The sequence below is a fragment of the Saccopteryx bilineata genome, chromosome 8, assembly GCF_036850765.1.
Source record: "Saccopteryx bilineata isolate mSacBil1 chromosome 8, mSacBil1_pri_phased_curated, whole genome shotgun sequence".
In the NCBI taxonomy this organism is placed as follows: domain Eukaryota; kingdom Metazoa; phylum Chordata; class Mammalia; order Chiroptera; family Emballonuridae; genus Saccopteryx; species Saccopteryx bilineata.
Window position 1 is genome coordinate 84,803,994 of NC_089497.1, and position 22,858 is coordinate 84,826,851.

General features: G+C 38.2%; 1 protein-coding gene across 6 annotated transcripts in view; it reads left to right on the plus strand.

Moving 5' to 3' along the window:
* The window catches only part of PLD1 (phospholipase D1), a 315,252-nt gene that overhangs the window by 151,584 nt on the left and 140,810 nt on the right, over positions 1-22,858 (plus strand). For all 6 annotated transcript variants that reach the window (XM_066241913.1, XM_066241915.1, XM_066241909.1 and 3 more), the window contains 3 exons: positions 17,528-17,680; positions 19,034-19,183; positions 19,811-19,894. In XM_066241913.1, coding sequence (XP_066098010.1) covers positions 17,528-17,680; positions 19,034-19,183; positions 19,811-19,894 — 387 coding nt within the window. The remainder of the gene's footprint in view (positions 1-17,527; positions 17,681-19,033; positions 19,184-19,810; positions 19,895-22,858) is intronic.

The window sequence follows — 22,858 nt, forward strand, 5'->3', positions numbered from 1 at the left end:
TTTCTATTCTGTTCCATTGGTCTGAGTGTCTATTTTTCTGCCAATACCATGCTGTTTTGATTGTCGTGGCCCTATAATAGAGTTTGAAGTCAGGTATTGTTATGCCCCCAGCTTCATTCTTTTTCTTTAGGATTGCTTTGGCTATTCGGGGTTTTTTATAGTTCCATATAAATCTGATGATTTTTTGCTCTATTTCTTTAAAAAATGTCATTGGAAGTTTGATGGGAATTGCATTAAATTTGTATATTGCTTTGGGTAATATAGCCATCTTGATTATATTTATTCTTCCTAGCCAAGAACAAGGTATATTCTTCCATCTCATTATATCTTTTTCGATTTCCCTTAACAATGGTTTATAGTTTTCATTATATAAGTCCTTTACATTCTTTGTTATGTTTATTCCTAAGTATTTTATTTTTTTTGTTGCAATCGTGAAGGGGATTATTCTTTTGAGTTCCTTCTCAGTTGTTTCATTGTTGGCATATAGAAAGGCTATTGACTTCTGTATGTTAATTTTGTATCCTGCGACCTTACTGTATTGGCTTATTGTTTCTAGTAGTCTTTTTGTGGATTCTTTGGGGTTTTCGATGTATAGGATCATATCATCTGCAAAAAGTGATACCTTTACTTCTTTTCCAATATGGATGCCTTTTATTTCTTTGTCTTGTCTGATTGCTCTGGCTAGAACCTCTAGTACCACATTAAATAAGAGTGGAGAGAGTGGACAACCCTGTCTTGTTCCTGATTTAAGGGGGAAAGCCTTCAGTTTAGTGCCATTTAATATGATGTTAGCTGATGGTTTATCATATATAGCCTTTATCATGTTGAGATATTTTCCTTTTATACCCATTTTGTTGAGAGTCTTAAACATAAAATTGTGTTGTATTTTATCGAAAGCCTTTTCTGCATCTATTGATAAGATCATGTGGTTTTTGTTCCTTGTTTTGTTGATATGGTGTATTACATTAACCGTTTTACATATGTTGAACCATCCTTGAGATTCTGGGATGAATCCCACTTGATCATAGTGTATTATTTTTTTAATATGTTGTTGTATTCGATTTGCTAGTATTTTGTTTAGTATTTTAGCATCTGTATTCATTAGAGATATTGGTCTGTAGTTTTCTTTTTTTGTGACATCCTTGCCTGGTTTTGGTATGAGGGTTATGTTGGCCTCATAAAATGTGTTTGGAAGTATTGCTTCTTCTTCAATTTTTTGGAAGACTTTGAGTAGAATAGGAACCAAGTCTTCTTTGAATGTTTGATAAAATTCGCTGGTATAGCCGTCAGGGCCTGGACTTTTATTTTTGGCGAGGTTTTTAATGGTTTTTTCTATTTCTTCTGTACTGATAGGTCTGTTTAGGCTTTCTGCTTCTTCTTGACTCAGTCTAGGAAGGTTGTATTTTTCTAGGAATTTATCCATTTCTTCTAGGTTGTTGAATTTAGTGGCATAAAGTTTTTCATAGTATTCTACAATAATTCTTTGTATATCTACAGTGTCCATGGTGATTTCTCCTCTTTCATTTTGGATTTTGTTTATATGAGTTCTTTCTCTTTTTTCCTTGGTAAGTCTTGCCAAGGGTTTGTCAATTTTGTTGATCTTTTCAAAGAACCAGCTCCTTGTTCTATTAATTTTTTCTATAGTTTTTCTGTTCTCTAATTCATTTATTTCTGCTCTGATTTTTATTATCTCCTTTCTTCGACTGGTTTTGGGTTGTCTTTGTTCTTCTTTTTCTGGTTCCTTAAGGTGGGAATTTAAGTGGTTCACTTGGGCTCTCTCTTGTTTGTTCATATATGCCTGAAGCGATATGAACTTCCCTCTTATCACTGCTTTTGCTGCATCCCAGAGATTCTGATATGTCGTATTGTCATTTTCATTAGTCTGTATATATCTTTTGATCTCTGCACTTATTTCTTCTTTGACCCATTCATTTTTTAAAAGTATGTTGTTTAGTTTCCACATTTTTGTGGGATTTTTTTCCTCTTTTTTGCAGTTGAATTCTAGTTTCAAGGCTTTATGATCAGAAAATATGCTTGGTACAACTTCAATTTTTCTGAATTTGCTGATGTTGTTTTTGTGGCCCAACATATGGTCAATTCTTGAGAATGATCCATGTACACTGGAGAAAAATGTATACTCAGTCACTTTGGGATGAAATGTCCTGTAGATGTCTATCATATCCAGGTGCTCTAGTGTTTTGTTTAAGGCCACTATGTCTTTGTTGATTCTCTGTTTGGATGACCGATCTAGAGCCGTCAGCGGTGTATTGAGGTCTCCAAGTATGATTGTATTTTTGTCAGTTTTTGTTTTAAGATCAATAAGTAGCTGTCTTATATATTTTGGTGCTCCTTGGTTTGGTGCATTTATATTAAGAATTGTTATGTCTTTTTGATTCAGTGTCCCCTTAGCCATTATGAAATGGCCATTTTTGTCTCTGAGTACTTTTCCTGTCTTGTAGTCAGCATTATCCGATATGAGTATTGCTACACCTGCTTTTTTTTGGATGTTATTTGCTTGGAGTATTGTTTTCCAGCCTTTCACTTTGAATTTGTTTTTATCCTTGTTACTTAGATGAGTTTCCTGTAGGCAGCATATAGTTGGATTTTCTTTTTTAATTCATTCTGCTACTCTGTGCCTTTTTATTGGTGAGTTTAATCCGTTTACATTTAATGTAATTATTGATACTTGTGAGTTCCCTATTGCCATTTTATATCTTGCTTTCTGTTAGTTTTGAGTCTTGTTTGATCCTTCTCTTTCGTTTTTCTATCTTTTGTTTTTATTTGGTTGTATTCCATACATCTTTCCTCTGTTGCTATCTTTTTTATCTCATGTGCTTCTGTGGTGGTTTTTTCAATGGTGGTTACCTTTGAGTAATGAAAAGGGTCCCTACCCTGTTCATTGTAGCGAACTATTTTGTGAGTACTTTTACACTCCATCGTCCTTTGCTACTGTTAATCTCCATCTTCTTCCCCTCTTTCTTTTTGTTGTTGTCACAGTTTAAATTTGGTTTTATTGTGTTCTTCTTGGAGCTTTTACTTGTGGCTCTGTTTTTTTTTGTTCTTTGTATCTGATTGGAGAACCCCCTTTAGTAATTCCTGGAGTGGGGGTTTTCTGATGATAAATTCCCTCATCTTTTCTGTATCTGTGAATGTTTTTATTTCTCCTTCGTATTTGAAGGATAGCTTTGATGGGTATAGTATTTGTGGCTGAAAGTTCCTCTCTTTCAGGACTTTAAATACTGGGGTCCACTCTCTTCTAGCTTGTAGAGTTTCTGCTGAGAAATCTGATGATAATCTAATGGGCCTTCCTTTATATGTTGTATTCTTCTTTTCCCTGGCTGCCTTGAGAATTTTTTCTTTGCTGTTGGTTTGTGTCAATTTCATTATGATATGCCTTGGAGTAGGTTTGTTGGGGTTAAGAAAACTTGGAGTTCTGTTTGCTTCTTGTACTTGAGGCTTTAGTTCTTTCCACAGGCTTGGGAAGTTCTCATCTATTATTTGTTTGAGTATGTTCTCCATTCCATTTTCTCTCTCTTCTCCCTCTGATATACCTATTATTCTTATGTTATTCTTTTTGATGGAGTCAGATAATTCTTGTAGGGCTATCTCATTTTTTTTAATTTTTGAGTCTCTTTCTTCTTCTCTCTGTTGTGCCTCAAGTTGCTTGTCTTCTATTTCACTAATCCTCTCTTATATCTGACCTGTTCTATTAGCTAAGCTTGTTATTTCGTTTTTCAGCTCGTGAATTGAGTTTTTCATCTCTGTTTGATTTGTTTTTATAGTTGCAATTTCCTTGGACATATATTCTTTGTGTTCATTGAGTTGTTTTCTGAGCTCCCTAAATTGCCTTTCTGTGTTTTCTTGTATATCTCGGAGGATTTTTAGGATTTCTATCTTGAATTCTTTGTCATTTAGCTCCAAGGTTTCCAATATATTAAATTTTTTCTCCATAGATTTTTCCTCTTCTAGCTGTGTTACCTCTCTTTCTTTGGTATCCATAATATTCGATTTTCTCTTCCTTAATGGCATCTGAGGGTGGTTTTGCTGATAGTATTAATGAGATTTAATAAAAAATAAAAAGTTAAAAAAAATAAAAAAATAAAAAATCGAAGAGTTATTTTTTTTAAAAAAATTAATAATGAAATAAAGAAAAATAAAATAAAATAAAAATTAAAAAAAAAGGAAATTATTCCCCCCTCCTTTTTTCCTCTCCTCTCCTCTCCCCTCTTTTTTGAGAATATCTTGTGGTGGACTGTGAATTATAACAAACAATGCCTGTGATGGAGGGCCTGAATTGGGGAAAAGTAATAAAGGGGCAAAAAAAAAAAAAAAAAAAAAAAAAAGGAAAAGAAAAAAAAAAAAAGGAAAGAAAAGAAAAAAAAAAAGAGCTTATGGACCCACAAAAAGCAAATAAGGAAAAAATTTGGGTCAAGAATAAAATGATTTGCTTTTAGGTGTTGGTTGTCTAAGAGTTATGATGAGAGGAATAAGAGGAAAACGGAAAAATGGGGGGACAAATTAAAAAATTACTATTGTATTTAGTGGAACAAGAACTAGATAATATGGAAAAAGGTGAAGTAAAAACCCCCCAAAATGCCACAAACATAGGTTTGAGTCCCAGATAAGATAATTTGTTTGTTATTGAGGTTTGAATGAGAGGAGATGTAAAGGAGAAAGGAAGAAACTAATATAGAGGGAGAAAAGAAAGAGAGAGAGAGAAAAAAAGAGGGAACCACTAAAAGAAGAAAAAAGAAAGGAGAGAGAGAGAGAGAGAGAGTTAAGGGTTTTGGAGTGCAACCCTCATAGAGAGAAAGGAAGAGAAGAGAAAAGATAATGGGAGATGTAACACTTATGTGTAGTGTAGTTCAAGGAGAGGAGAGCGTAAGACCAGTAGAGAGTTAATCGGCCAAATTGGAGGAGGAAAAAAAAGTATCAAGAATGAAGATAAGAGAAACAAACGAACAAATATAATAAAATGGGATAGGTTATAAAGTCTGCAGATTATTCTTGATTTTGAGAGGTTATCTTCTTGCTTTTTCTTTTCTCTCCCTCTTCCTGGTCGGTGACTCTGTACCCCAGGTTCTGCCCCTTTGGCACGCTCAGGTAGAGGTTTGCAGTTGATAAGTCTCTATGGCAATGTCATGTATTGTGCTTTAGTCTCGTTGGCAGTCGAAGCTCATTAGCATTTATAGGCTCCGACAGTGAGAGAGTCCGTGTTCCTGGAGCCTTTCTCCTAGTCTTTCCTTCCTCGATTAGTAGCCTGATAATCCAGCTATGGGGTTGCTGCTGCCTCTGCCTGGATAGTAAGAGGCTCAAAGAGCTGGCAACTCCCCACTCTATTTCCACTCAACACAGGGCTCTGGGTAAGGCTCAGTCAGTCAGAGCTGCTAGCATAATCAGGCGGGCTTTCCGCCCACTCAAAGACCTCTGGCTCTGCCACTCTGTCAGGTAACACAAGCAGGCACCCACTTCCGGGGCGCTTGGAGGAAACTCTCACTCACTGTCTGCGACCAGGATATCCGGCCAGCAGTCTCACGCTCTGAGTGAAACCCCCAACCGCAGGGAAAAGTTGCAGCGTTGGAATTGAGTCTCGCTCCGTCCCCGTGCGCGCCTTTTGCAAGGCGCTGGGGCAGCTCGAGATTCCGCTTTGGCCCACACAAAGGCCCCTGACTCTGCCCCTCTGTGCGATAACACGGGCGCGCACTGCCGAGGCACTCGGAGGAATTGCTCACTCCTTATCTGCGCGTGCAAACCAGGATATGAGGCCGGCCGCGTTTCCCTCTGAGTGAAACACCCTCCAGCACGGAAAATCTCCACCGTTGGAATTAGTTCTCACTCCCTCCTGTGCGTGGCTTTCCCAGGGCGCTGGGGCTGCCCAGAGACTCTGCCCTCGGCCCACAGAAAGGCCTCTGACCCTGCCTCTCCGTGGGGCAACACGGGCACCCACTCTCGGGGCCTAGGAAGAAATTCTCACCCACTAACTGCGCACCGACCAGGAGACCAGGTAAAATGGCCGCTCCGCTTGTCTTTCTTTGTTTGGGTTTGGCGCGAGTGTTAGCTTGTATTGCCCGGGTTGCCACAGGATCAGATTTTCCTCGGCTTGGATCTCCGTGTCACAGCCTGGTTCGGCCGTTTGTGCCGCGGCGGCCTGGATCTATTCACCCCCTTTGCCCGCCTCAGTTTCTATATTCACAGTTACCAGAGAAAGCCGCCCTGTTTAGGTTAGTGAGGAAGGAGGAGCATTTCTTACTCCCTATTTCCTTCGGGGTTTGGTTATATATTTAGCCAATTTTTCACTCAATCATACCTTTGGGTGTATTGCGAAGCATCTGGAAGCTCCAAGTATAGGTTTTTCTGTTTCTGGTTGAAGATCTTGTTGAGTTTTGGGGGAGATTTATCGGTATCGCTTCCTACCCCGCCATTACTCTGACGTCATCCGACTATCAATTTTAAATTAAAGAAGAAATAAAGAGCTTCCTAGACCAAAAAAAAAAAAAAAAAAAAAAAAAAAAAGCCAAGGAACTTCATTGCCACCATTGCCACCAAACCAATATTAAAAAAAGTGTTGGCTTGGGCCAGTAGGTCAGTGGATAGAGTATCAGCCCAGCATATGGACCTCTCAGTTTCTATTCCCAGTCAGGGCACACATGAGAAGTGACCATCTGCTTCTCTCCTTCTCCCTCTTCCTCTTCTTTCCCTCTTCTCCTATAGCCAGTGGCTCAATGGGTTCGAGTGTGGCCCCAGGCACTGAGGATAGCTCCGATTGTCCAAGAGTGTCAGCCTCAGGCACTAAAAGTAGCTCAGTACTCTAGCTTAGGTCCTGTTGGGGCACATACAGGAGTCTGTCTCACTGTCTTCCCTCCTCTTACTTAAAAAAATGTTAAAACATCTTCATGAAGAGGAAGAAAAACAACAACAGTAATAACAGAGGAACACAGGTATAAAGAGTAAAATGGCGATACAGGCAGTCCCCAGGTTACAAATGAGAGAGGCTCCATGGGTTTGTTCTCAAGTTAAATATGCATGTAAGTTGGAACAGGTACCTTTACCTATTAAATGCAACTTAGATGTTTGTTTTTACGTAGTATTTATTTCTACATTTCTGTGCATATAAATACTTAAAACATTTTCAATTACAACCTTAAATAATCTTGGATGACACAGAAGATAGTGGACTTGTGGAGAGGATGGACTGGTGTTAGGGAATCAGGGTCTGAGTCTGCAGCTGGAGTCAGTTTCCTGAAGTAGGCATCAGGGAGGTTTGTACAGAGTTTGTCTGTTTCTCATCGTAAATGGCCCTGTAGCATCTCAGGCCTCCGGTAACTGTATGGTAAACTTTGGTGAACCTGTCCGGTATCAGAATCTTGCTTCTCTGACTTTGCCATTCCTGCTTCAATGAGACAAAAATCATCAGCTAACTCTTTTATAAAAAACTATTTCAGTTCTGGAGGGTTTAGATCCCTGTTTTCTTCTTTAAATGTTATCATCAAGCCAGATGCCTAAGCCATCTTGTTCCATAAGGTCTTCATTCGTTAGTTCTTTTCCATGGGAGTTGAGTAACTATGATATCATTTTCACTGATGTCCAACTGCAGTTGATTACCAATAGCCCTTATGATGCTCCATTTATAAGTATAAGTTGTATGTAAGTCAGATGTTTGTAACTCAGGGACTTACTGTAAATATGTACCAACCACTAATCACTTAAAATGTAAATGGTTTATATGCCCCAATTAAATGACATAGGGTAGCTGAATGGATAAGAAAACAAGACCCATATATATGCTGTCTACAAGAGGCCCACCTCAAAATGATAGATACACACAGACTAAAAGTAAAGGGATAGAAAAAGATAATTCATGCAAATGGAAATTTTAAAAAACTAGGGTAGCAATACTTCTATCAGACAATATAGACTTGAAAAGAAAGGTTATGATAAAAGACAAAGAAGGACACTACATTATGATAAAAGGATCAATCCAACAAGAGGATATAACCCTTATAAACATTATGCATTCAACATAAGAACACCTAAATCTATAAAGAAAATCTTGATGGACATAAAGGGAGAGATCGACAGTAACACAGTCTAATAGGAGATTTTAATAATCCATTGACTTCAACAGATAAATCTTCCAGACAGAAAAATCAACATGGAAACTGCAGCCTTAAAGGACACACCAGATTAGATGGATTTAATTAATATTTTCAGAGCATTTCACAACAAAGCAGCAGAATATACATTCTGTCCAAGTGTGCATGAAACATTTTCTAAACACATGTTAGAATAAAAAACAAGTCTCAAAAAATTTGAGATTGAAATCATATAAAGCATCTTCTCTGACCACAATGATCTGAAACTAGAAATCAATTCCAAGGAAAAGAAAGAAAATGAAAAACACATAGGACATGGAAACTAAATAACATGTTACTGAACAATAATTGGGTTAACAATGAGATCAAGAAAGAAATAAAAAGATACCTTGAAACAAATGAAAATGAGAACACAACAACCCCAAATCTGTAGGATATAGTGAAAATAGTCCCAATAGTGAAATATGTAACAAGAAACCTACCTCAAGAAACAAGAAAAATCTCAAATAAACAATCTTAACTTTATTACACTTACTTAGAAAAAGAACAACAAACAAAGCCCAAAGTAAGTACAAGAAAGGAAATAATAAAGATAGTAGCAGAAATAAATGAAATAGAGTTTAAAAATGAAAAACATGACACAAGATTAATGAAACCTAGAGCGGGTTCTTTGAAAAGGTAAATAAGGTTGACAAGCATTTAACCAAACAAATCAATAAAGAAAGTGAGAAGACCCAAATGAATAAAATTAGAAATGAAAAAGGAGAAGTAACAACTGACTCCACAGAAATACAAGTAATTATAAGGAAATACAGTGGTCCATCATCCATCCTGGGGGTTAGGTTCCAGAAGCCCCCACGATAAGCAAAAATCCATGAAGTAGTGACCTTATATTTATTTTATTGTTTTTATATATTTAAAGGCTTTATAAACCCTCCCCACACTCTTATAAACCTTTCCCACGCTGTTATTAACCTTTCCAACACTTATTTTGCTTATTTTACAGCAAAAATAATTAAAATAATAAATATATTAAAATACCTCTATATGCAAAATCCTGTGATATAGCAAAAAATCTGTGATACAAAATTAGATATATACAATTTAAAAATCCGTGATACAGTGAGACCACAAAAAGTGAATCGTGATATGGCGAGGGACAACTATTACAACTATATGCCAACAAATTGGACAATCTAAATGAAATAGATACATTTTTAGATACATACAATCTTTTAAGACTGAATTAGGAAGAGCCAGAAGAGACACATTACAACTAATGAAATTGAAACAGTAATCAAAAACTTCCAAGAAACAAAAGTCCTGAACTGGATAGCTTCACAGGTGAATTTTACCAAACATTCAAAGAAGAACTAACATCTATATTTCTCAAACTATTCCAGAAAAATTCAGGAGGAGGGAGGACTCCCAAACTCATTTTATGGGCCTGCATAATCCTTATTTCAAAACCAGATAAAGACACTACAAAGAAAGAAAATTATAGGCTAATATACCTGGTGAACATAGATGCTAAAATCCTCAACAAAATAATGCAAACCAGATCCAGTAATACATTAAAAAGATCATACACCATGACCAAGTGCTACTCATTCCTGGGATGCAAAGCTGTTACTGTATCCACAAATTAATAAACATGGTGCACCACATAAACAAAATGAAGGATAAGAATCACATTATCCTATCAGATGATTTTTGATGAGGAAAAGCATTTGATAAAAACCAGCACTCATCTATGATAAAAACTCTCAGCAAAGTGGGAATAGAGGGAACATACCTCAACATAGTAAAGGCCATATAGGACAAATTCACAGGCAACATCATAGTCAATGAAGAAAAGCTAGAAATGTCTCTGTTATGGTCAGGAAGAAGACAGGGATGTCCATTTTTTCCACTCTTATCCAACATAGTACTGGAAGTCCTAGCATAGCAGTTAAACAAGAAGAAAAAATACATCCAAATGGGAAAGGAAGAGGTAAAACTGTCATTTGCAGATGACGTGATTCTGTATTTAGAGAACACTAAAGATCCCACTAAAAAACTACTAGAACTAATAAATGAATTCAGTAAAGTAGCAGGATACAAAATATCCAGAAATCAGTTGTGTTTTTATATATCAATAATGAACTATCAAAAGAAAAACTAAGAAAACAGTCTTATTTACAGTTGCATCAGAAAAATATCTTGAATAAATTTAAGCAAGGAGGTAAAAGACTTGTACTCAGAAAATTATAAGACATTGAAGAAAGCAATTGTAGAACATACAAATAAGTGGAAGCATATACTATGTTCATGGGTAGGAAGTATTAACATCATTAAAATTGCTAACCAAAACAATGTATAAATCAAACACAATACCTATCAAGATACCAATGGCATGTTTCACAGAACTAGAACAAATATTCAAATATTCCAAAAATTTATATGGAACCACAGAAGACCCCAAATAATAGGCACAGTAATCTTGAGACAGGAGAACAAAGTTGGAGGAATCACACTTGATATCAAACTACACTACAAGGCCATAATAATCAAAACAGCATGGTATTGGCATAAAAACAGACATATAGATCAGGGGTCGGGAACCTTTTTGGCTGAGAGAGCCATAAATGCCACATATTTTAAAATGTAATTCTGTGAGAGCTATACAATGACCCATGTATGTTACGCATTATCTAATAAAAGTTTGGTGTTGTCCCAGAGGACAGCTGTGATTGGCTCCAGCCACTCACAACCATGAACATGAGCAGTAGGAAATGAATGGATTATAATACATGAGAATGCTTTATATTTTTAACATTATTATTTTTATTAAAGATTTGTCTGTGAGCCAGATGCAGCCATCAAAAGAGCCACATCTGGCTCACGAGCCAAAGGTTCTCGACCCCTGATATTATAGATCAATGCAATAGAATAGAGAGCCCAAAAATAAATCGATGCCTTTATGGTCAATTAGTATTTAACAAAGGTGGCAAGAATGGGCTAAATGTAGTCTGTTCAATAAACAGTGTTGGGAAAATTGGGCAGATACGTGCAAAAGAAGAACAAATGAGACCACCAACTTACACCATATATCATACAAGAACAAACTCAAAAGGAATTAAAGGTTTAAATGTAAGACTTGAAACAAAAATCCTAGAAGAGAACATAGACAGTAAAATCTCAGATATTTCTCATAGCAATATTTTTTTGATGTATCTCTCTTTGAGCAAGAGAAACAAAAGAAAAAATAAACAAATGGGACTACATCAAACTAAAAAGTTTTTGCACAACAAAGGAAAGCATCAACAAATGAAAAGACACCCCATTGAGTGGGAAAACTTATTCCCCAATGATACATCCGATAAGGGGTTAATATCCTAAATTTATAAAAAAAAGTATACAACTCAACAACAAAAAACTCCAATCTAATTCAAAAATGGGCAAAGGACCTGAATAGACACTTCTCCAAAGAGGACCTACAGATGACCAATAGACCTATGAAAAGATGCTCAACATCACTAATCATCAGAGAAATGCAAATTAAAACTACAGTGAGATATATCGCACCTGTCAGAATGGCTATCAATAAATCTACAAACAAGTATTGTCGACGTTGCAGAGAAATAGGAACCCCATGCCCTGCTGGTGGGAATGCAGACTGGTGCAGCCACTGGGGAAAACAGTATGGAGATTCCTCAAAAAACTGAAAATCGAACTGCTTTATGACCTGGCAATTCCTCTTCTGTGTATGGGATAAAATTTTTACTAAAATAAAAAGGGAAATAATATACTGTTAAATATTTTTTTTTCAAGTAAACTTCTGGAACTTATATGAATGTCCCCAAAAACCTGATGTATAAGTAACATCATGGAAAATTCAGAGATATCCACCTGAGGTAGCTTCCCACCCTCACCCATCCTAGTTGTACAGAACCCTGGGGAGTACTCAGACGGAAGCCTAAAGCAGTAGAGAAAGGAGTATAAGCCAGCCCGCCCTGTTGCTGCCTCTGCCCCACACCATGCCTTCCTAGGTGGCTGGTCTGCCCGGCACATGGGGCCCTGGAGAGATTCCTCCCGAGCACCCCCCCAGTCAGCAGCTTTGCTAAGGTAGCTGCTGCATGCCAGTCACAACGTTTTGGACTGCAAGCACCTGTGAGTCCTTGATTGAAAACTAGCTCTGGGCTGCCTGTGTGCAGAGCAGGACAGGAGTATTCATAGCCCCACGAGCAGCCCTCAGCCAAGAGCTAGCAGGAGTCTAGCTAGCCCTTTTATCCCTCAGGTAGGATGATCCTGATACAAACTCTACACTGTCCTCAGCAGGTTTGCAGTTCATCTGACCACAGTAAAGGGCATGAAAACACACCCACTTCCTGCTCTTCCTTCCGTCCTTCCCTACCCATACTTTTTAATAAGCTCCCTAATATGCCCTTTAGAAACTACTTTCACTGAAATCATTGTCTCAGGATTGACTTCTGGGGCAATCCAACCTAAGATGTGTACTCAAGAAATGGAAGCCTTGGTCTGATCCATTCAGTCATTTATTGAGTGTCTGATGTTTCCTAGGCTGCTGGGAAAACAGCATGAACAGGACAAAGACCCGGCCCTCACGGAGCTCTGTGGGAGGGAATGCAGGCAGTGGTGTAAATGGTATGGAAGCAGGTGGGCCAGAGCTCTGCAGGAAGAGAAGGCAGCGGGGTTGTGGGGGACTTGAGGGCTGGAGAGAGTGGCTTTAGCCCCGAAGTCAAGGAACCGACATTTGAGTTATAACCTCTATGAGAAGGGGCACCAGAAAACATGGGGGAAGACTTTGTTATACAAATGAAACACACCCACTCCTCCTTTTCAACTTTGGATTAAAATCAGGCCTCCCTGTGGATGAACATGTAAGCAGAGGATTGATTGATAAGAAAGAACTATCCATGGGAAGATCTGGAGGGAAAAATTTCCACGCAGAGGACTAGTGAATGTAGAAGCCCAAAGTAGAATAAGATTGTCAGGTTGAGGAACAGCCAGACCAAGGTATTGGGAGAGGACAGTGTGAGATGAAGCTGAGAAGGTGGTGGCCGGCTCGGGTCTGCCCATCTGCATTTTAATGCCACAGCAAGTAGTAGCACCCTGATAAATCATAAGCTCACCTGGTTTAAACCAGAATATTTATAAAAGTCAGATTTATTGGTGCCGGGAACTGTGCTAAGCAATGGACCTGAGTCATCTCAGTTAATCTTCACAAACACATAGGAGCTTGGTAATACTGTTACCCTCGTTTTACAGATTTATACTTGGGGCTCAGTTGCCCATGTTCACACAAGCAGGCAGGTGGCAGAGCCAGAGTTGGAGCCCAGGGATGCTGACTTGAAGGTGGGCGCTGAATCCCCCTTGGGACTGGCTTCCAAAAGGCTGGTTGATGGATTCCTTTCTTGATGTATATCCTCTCATTAAATATATATATAGACAAAAGAGAGAGAAGGAAGAAATCAGAAGAGTTTTCATGAATGGTATAATTAAGAAGAGCTCTAAGTAAAAGCCAGCTCTAAATAAATGTTAACTAATGACTGTTAAGAGGAATCATTATCTTTTGTGTTCAACTGTCAAAATCCAGCTGTCACTACTAAGCAATGCCATATTTCTAGGCTGCCACATCTTGGAGGGGTATGGGAGGAACCAGTCACATAGATTCCACCTGAATGGCACCCTCTGGAGTTGAGCAGCGCCTCAGCCATGCAGTGTACCCTGCCGTCTCAGTTCTGTTGCTGCATAGGCTGTTGAGCTATCGGGAGCCTGTGTGCACGTTAGAGAAAATGCCCTTCCTGCACGCTGATGTAGCTAGCGAACATCAGTGCCCTCCTTCAGCAGGCATCCTTGTGCAAGGCAGGTCTGCATAGTGATAGCTGGTAGCCTATCCCCACAAACATGATTTGCAGCCCTTGGCCCTGGTTGTTCTACCACAAGCCTGTGCTCTCAGGAGCATTTCTGAGATTTGTTTTGTAATGGGAGCTGGTGCACCGGGATATAGGTCATTCCACTGTCATCCCACACTGTTGTCTCTGGTGTGTAGTCTGGTCAGAACTGAGTATGTTGCCATTCAGGTATCCTTGACCTACTACTGGCAGGAAAGTTTACAAGCTGGTATGTTTGACTTTCTTCTCAGACTGGCAAGCCTGCCAGCTGCGGTTTTCAAAGGCTGTGGCTCCTTCCCAGTCAGCACACAGGGAACTGGGTCTCTGGGCCTGTGCCACATCTGCTCTCCGACTTCCCCTCAAAGTCAAGCTGACAGAAGGGGCTTCATCACACATGTGATCCATCTATGCTCTTTTAGCCTTAACTGAGTTTTATCAATAGGCAGCCGCATATGTGTCTGGGCTCATAATTCAGCCTTGGCCATCAGAATCACTAAGTTACCATTTGATATCATGATAGCATTCATCTGAGCCGTGCTATGAGAATTCTTATAACATGCATAATTTCTGCATTTGCTGAAAATTATTGAGAATATTATCCATTATATTGTTCAATTGCCTTGTATTAGGTCCCAAATTAGAAACGTCCTTTGGAATTTAGCTTTTTGAGTGCGAGACCTCTTTATTTCTTTAACTTTTTCATTTGATAAGCAAGGCCAGGAAGCTCAGATTCACATTAGTGTGCCATCACAATTATATTAGCACTCTGCTTAGGTATTTTCTTTGACCTTTATTTTTTTATTTTATCTTTTTTTTAACAATATGACATGTATGTCCCTTATTGTAAGTTATTCTTAGTTCATCTCATTTTTTTTTACTAAGAGGAACAGCCTATATATTTTAAAAAAATGAATAAAATGAACTGTGCGGAAATCAATGTAGATTCATCTACATTAAATCCCAAATTATATAACCACTAAACCATAATGTGCTTAGCAATTTCAGTAAAGATTTGTTGTAGATTTCTTTTAAATTCTGAGTTTTCCATTTTATAATATTACTTAATTTACATGCAGGTGTTCTGGCCTTATCCCATAATGTCATTTACTTTGCCCAGTGTATGGTAGAATATACCTCATATTACTTTATTCAGTTATCCACTGAATCATTTGATCACTGCACAATTGCAGGTGAATGTGATATATGATGCCCCATGCAACAGGACAGTTATGTTTGTTTTTACTTGATATCGATCCCATTCTCTCTGTCTTGCTCTTCCCAACCTCAGTGTCATGCCTGTCATCTACAGCCTCAGTACTCCTAGTGGTCCCAACATAGGCAACCCTTCTGAGCTTGTTAGAAATGCAGAATCTTGGGCCCTGCCCCAGACCTACCAAACTCACACGTGCACTTTGGCATGGTCCCCAGGTGATGCATATCACTGTCAAGTGTAAGGAGAGCTCTTCCGTCTCAGCACAGTAGCTTGCTGACCTGCCATACTACACCCTCTTTCTCCTCCTCAGCTTTCTCTTTGAAACAGTGCAAATGAGATTATTGCCTTAACAGAGTATGAGGATTCCCTTACTTAATAAACACCTTGGTGTTTTGTTTTATTTTGTTATTTAACACAAATTGTCAAACTTTTTAAATGTATCTTTGGTGAGACGTGGGACTCTATTATTTTTTAACAAGAATCTGAAGAGACCCTGGTGATCAGGCAGGTCTAGCAAACACAGGTTCCATGCTATAAAATCAACCGTCTTAGCATGGCCCTCAGACCCTCCTCAGTGTGGCTTTTGCTCTTTTCCCCACTCTCCACTCAATTGCCCGGGTTCTCCCCCGCTCTCTCTGAGCTCCTGGCCTACCAGACTTTCCCCAGCACATGCAGCATATCCACTCCTTCGAGCCTTTTGGAGACTTCTCCCTCCCTGGGAGATGTACACCTGGACCACCCAACTTTGGGCTCTATGCGACGGGGTCCTTCCTGTCCTCGCTCAGATAGCACCTCTCAGGGAGAGTGCCACTGGTGTGCTCTCGGTCAGAGCTAAGGGCTCCCTCCTTGTACCCATACTGTTTGCTTTTCTCTTCTAGTACCTACCTATCCCATTCGTTTTAGAATTACCATTGCCTGTGCACCCACTAGATTAGTAAAATACTTTAGAACATGTATGATTTTTTTTAGTTTTTAAAATTTTTTATTAATTTTAACATGGATTCAAGTGTCCCACTCAATATAACACCCTCACCCCACACCCCCTTGTCCTTCATTACACCCCCTTTCTCCCCCTCCCTCTAACTCCTTCCCCCCTTCCCTCTGGGATTTGCTGTCCTGTTATCTGTATCTGTATGTTATATAGATGAAATTTCACTAATCCCTTCACCTTCTCTAATCCCATCCCCTCCTCCCCCTTCCCTCTGACAGCTGTCCCTCTGCTCCCTGTGACCCCACCTCTGCCTCGATTTCATTCCTCAGTTCACTTTGTTCATTAGATTCCATATATAAGTGAGATCACATGATATTTGTCTTTTTCTGCCTGGCTTATTTCACTTAGCATAATAATCTCCAGGTCCACACATGCCATCACAAGAGTAATATTTCCTTCTTTTTCATGGCCACATAGTATTCCATAGTATATATGTACCGCAGCATTTTAATCCACTCATCCACTGACGGACACTTGGGCTGTTTCCAGATTTCAGCTATTGTAAAAGAACATGTATGATTTATCTTTGTGCTGTTTCTACCTCTACCCTAACTCCTAACTTGTCACTGTACTTTTTTATTATGAAGCTCTTAAACATATTGAATTAAATGGAAGCATAATTTTGAGAGATCATTTCTCATTGAGCAACATTTAATAATGGTCCCTGGCCTGACCTGTAGTGGTACAGTGGATAAACTGGAACACTGGAACACTGAGGTCGCTGGTTCAAAACCCTGGACTTGGCTGGTCAAGGCACATATGGGAATTGTGCTTCCTGCTCCTTCCCCTTCTCTCTCTTCTCTCTAAAATGAATAAATAAAAATATATATATTAAAAGTAAATGAATAAAATTAAAAAAAATAATGGTCCCTAAAATCACAAATAATTTGAAATGAACAACGGAATATTGGATGTATGCTAGGGTGTTTAAAGGGGGATGATATTTACTGCGAAACTTATTTGCCTCTTCTATGGTAGTTTATTTTAGCAAACACCTTCCCATTCCATTCTTCCCACAGCTGGGGCTCCCATGAAACCACCTTCAAGCAGCTGCCTGCCATCGTCAGGGGCGTTCTTCCGGGCTTTACCCCCAAAGTTTAGAAAGCAAATGAATTACTTTGAATTGCTTTGCACCAGTACTTCTTAGGAATACATAATAGAAAGGTTTTGATTTTTTTTTTTTTTTGGCTTCACAGTGATTTAAAAAAAATAAATCACTGTAAAAAATAAAATTGTCTACTATCTACTAGTGTGTTTACTTCAGACTTTTCATATAATGTGTTTTTTTTGTTTCAATAATTCCATGTAACTTTAAAAATACTATCTTTTCCAGGTGGCTGATAGTGAAAGACTCCTTTTTACTGTACATGAAACCTGACAGCGGAGCTGTCGCCTTTGTCCTGCTGGTGGACAAGGAGTTCAAAGTTCAGGTGGGGAAGAAGGAGACAGAGATAAAATATGGACTCCGAATTGATAACCTTTCAAGGTAGAAATTTCAAATATTTTTAAGAGTAAATTTTCTTTGATAAGAAATTATTTTTACTAAAACCTCTTAAAAACATAGTTTTTCTCCCAACCTTAAATAAAGGAGATAAAATAATTTAAATGTTTAAAATATTTTATTTAGAATTTATTCTCAGTCAAAAATAATGAAACTACATTTTCCTTGTAATAAATTTTTAAGAATAGAATATTCTATGTGTAACAGTCAGAATAAATTATCCTGTGGTTGCTATATCTCTGTTTTTAACAATATTGACTACTTGATAATACCATTTTGCCAAACAGATAAATTAAGGAATGATAGTTCACATTTAAAAAAAATAAAATTTCACTTTATGAATTGAAATCCTTTAACAAAACACTTAAAGAAGGTTTGATTTAGAAAAATTCTGTTTCCACACAGATTTTAACAAAGATACCTTGAAAGGGTACTCAACTGTACATTTGCTATAGGTTTTATTAGTGAGTATGTGTGTGTTGATAAATATGGGTTTTTTCCAGGAACATTGTGGTTCTGTAATATGTGTGTATATATATATTTGTTTCCATAAAGTTCAGCCTCATGCATATGAATGTACGTACATTTCTGTCTTCACACACATTGTCTGGCACAGAAATACAGGATGCCCTTACTAACGTATATTTATGTGTGCATGAAGGTGTGTGGAAAAGGTTTGGAACCTCATTGTCTCCTCTGACAGTGGAAGGCTCAGGATTTGTTACTGGAAATTTAGAGGTACTCCCATTGAGCCTTCTTCCCAGTATGTGTTTCTGTTTTTGGAGGCCTGCAGAAATCAGGCCACAGTCTTCACTGGTCCCTACAGCAGATTTCTGAACCAGTCTGCAGGGTCAGAGGTCTGGAATATGCCAGTTTGCTTGGCTCTGGTGGACTTAGAGTAAGGAGGGAATGATCTCCTAAAGTACAGTCAGGATGACGTTTTCAGAAGCTGAGGAAATGAGCACCAGGCAGCACAAAGGGAGATGACCCCCACGGGAGCCAACAACTGAGTAGCACTGAGACCTAGGACCTCACCCTATTCATCTTTCATTCCCCTCCTGCAGCCTAGCACGGCTCAGGGCTTCAGTAAGTACCCTTACACATGTTTGCATGAGGGAATAAGTAACCGGATTATTTATTTTTGTTACATTGATTGTATTTTAAAATCTTGCCAAAAAATTTTAGAAGTCTCTTTTTTGCTATAAGATGCTGTTTGCTTAAAATTTTCAACTTTCGTCTGCAGTACTGAAACAAAACAGCATGGTTAATCCTTCAATTTGTTTGAAGAGACAGAACACAGAGTGACCATTCTTTTTCACATTTTACTTTTCTTTGAAGGACACTTATATTAAAATGCAACAGTTATAGACATGCTCGGTGGTGGGCAGGGGCTATAGAAGAATTCATCCAGAAACATGGCACCGACTTTCTCAAAGAGCATCGATTTGGGTCATATGCTGCTATTCAAGAGAACACTTTAGCTAAATGGTAAGATCGTTTTGCTCTAAGACTGTCAGACTAGTCATAGCATCTAATTCACCTGGAATCAGTTTCCAAGGCTGTGAAAAGATACAGTGCATTATACCGAACAAGGGCCTTTCTTTATAGGACTGCCTGAGCATCGATCAGTTTTCCGATCTTTAAGATTTGTTACAATGAGCTTTAGATTTTGAAGTTTGATTTTAAAAGCTAACTTTATACATTTTTGTAATGATTTTAAAAAATCATTAGCCATAATTTAAGAAGAAAGAATTTATTTGCTGGATATTTTTTAAAATAAAATCATGTTTAGCATTTTTTCTACCTGTGGACCCCCTATGATGATGACACCAGGCAGTTTGTTGTTCTGTCAGCAGTAAGGAATCAGGGTGCTTACCTCTATTCACTGTGCCTCCAACATAGCAGGTGGTATTCTCAGACCCTGAGTTTTATTTACACAAAGTAAACAGGGGGGTTTGTAGAGACTCTTGGCAATGGCTTCCATCTTTGGCTTTGCTGTAAGATATCTGTATTTTCTTTTTCTTTTTTGTTAAAAATATAAATGAACGAATGACTCAATGAATGAATGAATGAATGAATGAATGAATGAATGAATAAAAGAAACTTGTCTTTCAGGTATGTTAATGCCAGAGGATATTTTGAAGATATTGCAAATGCGATGGAAGGAGCAGAAGAAGAGATTTTTATCACAGACTGGTGGTTAGTATTTGTCCATGGGGATTGTGTTTGGAGATCTCTTTGTTTAAGAATGGAGAAGAGTGTTTGTTGTGCTGTCCCAGAATCACACATTATGAAGACCAACTGATCTACGGATGGTTTGGCCCAAAGCTTAGCCAATGAACTCTAGTGGCCTTCAGTGAAAGGTCTTTTCAAAGCACTTGGCATACAAATGTACTCTTAAAATATTTAACTTGAACAATTTTGTATTTGTCTTTCTATTTGGAAGCAAACACTCAATATTCATTTCAGTAAAGATGATGTTGCAGTGCCAATATAGTTGTTGAGGTAGTGGAGATTAATCTTCCTTGGGTAGTTTTTCCTCATTTTGGTATGTCTGTCACCAGGCCCAGTGAATATAATTCTTCTGCATTGTCCCTTTGAAATTGGAACTGTTTCATTTGCCCATTACTAAAATGTCCTTGTTAATGGTGAGCCTGGTCAGCTCTTTTGGAACTACATCAGGTTTTAACTTTCTGACCCCCTTTAAAAACATCCGTGAGAGTTAGGATGCTTATTAAAGTCACTAGAAGTCTTGTATCTAAAACTCACTTAGCAACTGGGAAATCTTACTCCAGGCATTAGTGTAGGCTTTATAGTCTGACATCAGTTCCAATTACCCATCTGTCAGGACCGTTTAAAATGATTGCAGGTGCCAACAATGACTACAATGGAAATGAAAATATTTAAAATGTGTTTTCCTTCTAAGATCTTAGTTGCTTGAAATGTTTCTATTTTTCCATATCCTGTTTCCTTCCAAATGCTACCTTATATATGAACAGTGAAAATATTATCATAATTTATTTCCACCTAATTCAAAATTTTGAGGGGAAGGCAGAGTAGTTAGGAATGGAACTCATCTTTTTCTACGTTTTGCCTCAGAGATGTGAGCTCTATAATTCCAGCGCATGCTTCCCCATCCTGGGTACTATTATCACTAAGGGCCAGATAATTCTTGGTTGTGTTGTTCTGTGCATTGTGGGTTGTTGAGTAACATCAGCATCCCTGGCATTTACCCACTAGATGCCAAGAGCAAAATCCCAGTTGTGATAACCCAAATGTCTTTAGACATTGCCAAAGGTTCCCTGAGGCCAAGTCCCTCTGGGCTGAGAATCACTGATCTGGGGTCATTAAATAAGGTGTGTAATGGGCAGCATGTCTATTCTCATGTTGATGGAGAAGTTTAATCTTAGCCTTTATATTGGCTAGTTGCCAGGAATAAAATAAAGTTTCCTACTTAGGAGCTATTTCTTTGGTCAAATACTTTCTAAATAGTTAGGAGAAGGCATTGAAGTTTAATGTTGTACTATATTCCTTGAAAAATATTTCAGAAAGTTTGATGACAACATGAGAGAGACTGAAAATAGTTTTACCTTCAACTCATGTTTTCATGTTTTATGCAAGAAAATGATATCTCTTTTGAAGGTTGTGAACACTAAAATGCAGACTCACATTTAAACATCTAAAGAACTGGAAATGGAACCTTGAATGTTTTCTATTCTGTCAGCAAAATGAATTCAGGAGGTGATTTCGTTTTCATGACTGCTCTAAGATAACATCTTATTATAACATTCCCTTTGAAATAAAATCTTTACAGTAACATCCCTCATAACAAATGAAGAAAATTCTTGTCATGCTAATATATTGCAAAAGGGAGCATTCAAAACCTTAACCAAACATTGATATGTCTAGAGCTGAGAGCATAATAAGCACAGTCAGAGAATACACATGCCCTTTAGAAATGGCAGATCTAATTCAAGACACATCATATACTAAATTAAAAATGGTAGTAACATGTTTCTAAAACAATTATTATACTAGCAAAAGCAGATACAGTGAAATGAGAAACCACTTGGGACCTAGAAGTACCTAGTTCCTTTGTTCATTAACTGAACCACCTACCCATTCATTTGTTGTTTTAGTCACTCCTTCATTCTAGGGCTAGTTAGTAAGCATCTGCTCTGGGACAGGTACTGACTCAGGCCATGTGCATATAAAGATGAATGAGAAGTAGCTCGTACCTGGAAAACAGAGTCAGGACGTCATACGTAAAACAATGGAATGGGGAAAATGCAGTCATGGGATTAACATAGCAGAAGGCATGGAAAGGCAGTGACTGAGCCTGCAGGTGGTGCTGTGGAAGCTTCACAGAAGAGAATGCTGGTCTGGGTCAGGGCATGGAGTTGGCCAGATGAAGACAGGTAAATGTTTTACGCAAAAGGATAGCGAGGACACAGACATAGAGGTGTGAGAGAGCACAGCCATTTTGGAGGACGGTGGAGGTTATGTGTAAAGCAAGCATGGCATTCTTTGGGATGGTGGTTGGAGACGACACTCAAAAAATTGGTTAGGAGCAAATTGTGAAGGGCACTGGGTAAGCTGTTGAGGAATTTGAACTTAATCCTGTGAACACTGGCAACCACTGGAAAATTTTAAGCATGAGAGGCTTTTCTAAAATTAAATTTATTAGAGTAACATTGGTTAATAGTTTAACAATATATAAGTTTAAGTTATAGAGTTTTATAATGCATCATCTGTATATTCCATGTGCTCACCAACCAAAGCCCTAGGCTTTTCCCTCATCATGAATTTTATCCCCTCCCCACCCTCTGGAGAAAGGAGGGGGTTTTCTTGATAAAGAAGAAGGAGAAGAAGAAGAAGAAAAAAAACAGAGGAACATAGTAATAAAGAATAAAATGGAAATAAATATGTACCTATCAACAATCACTTAAAATGTAAATGGCTTATATGCCCCAATTAAACGACATAGGGTAGCTGAATGGATAAGAAAACAAGACCCATATATATGCTGTCTACAAGAGGCCCACCTCAAAATGATAGATACACACAGACTAAAAGTAAAGGGATGGAAAAATATATTTCTTGCAAATGGAAATTAAAAAAAACTAAGGTAGCAATACTTATATCAGACAATATAGACTTGCA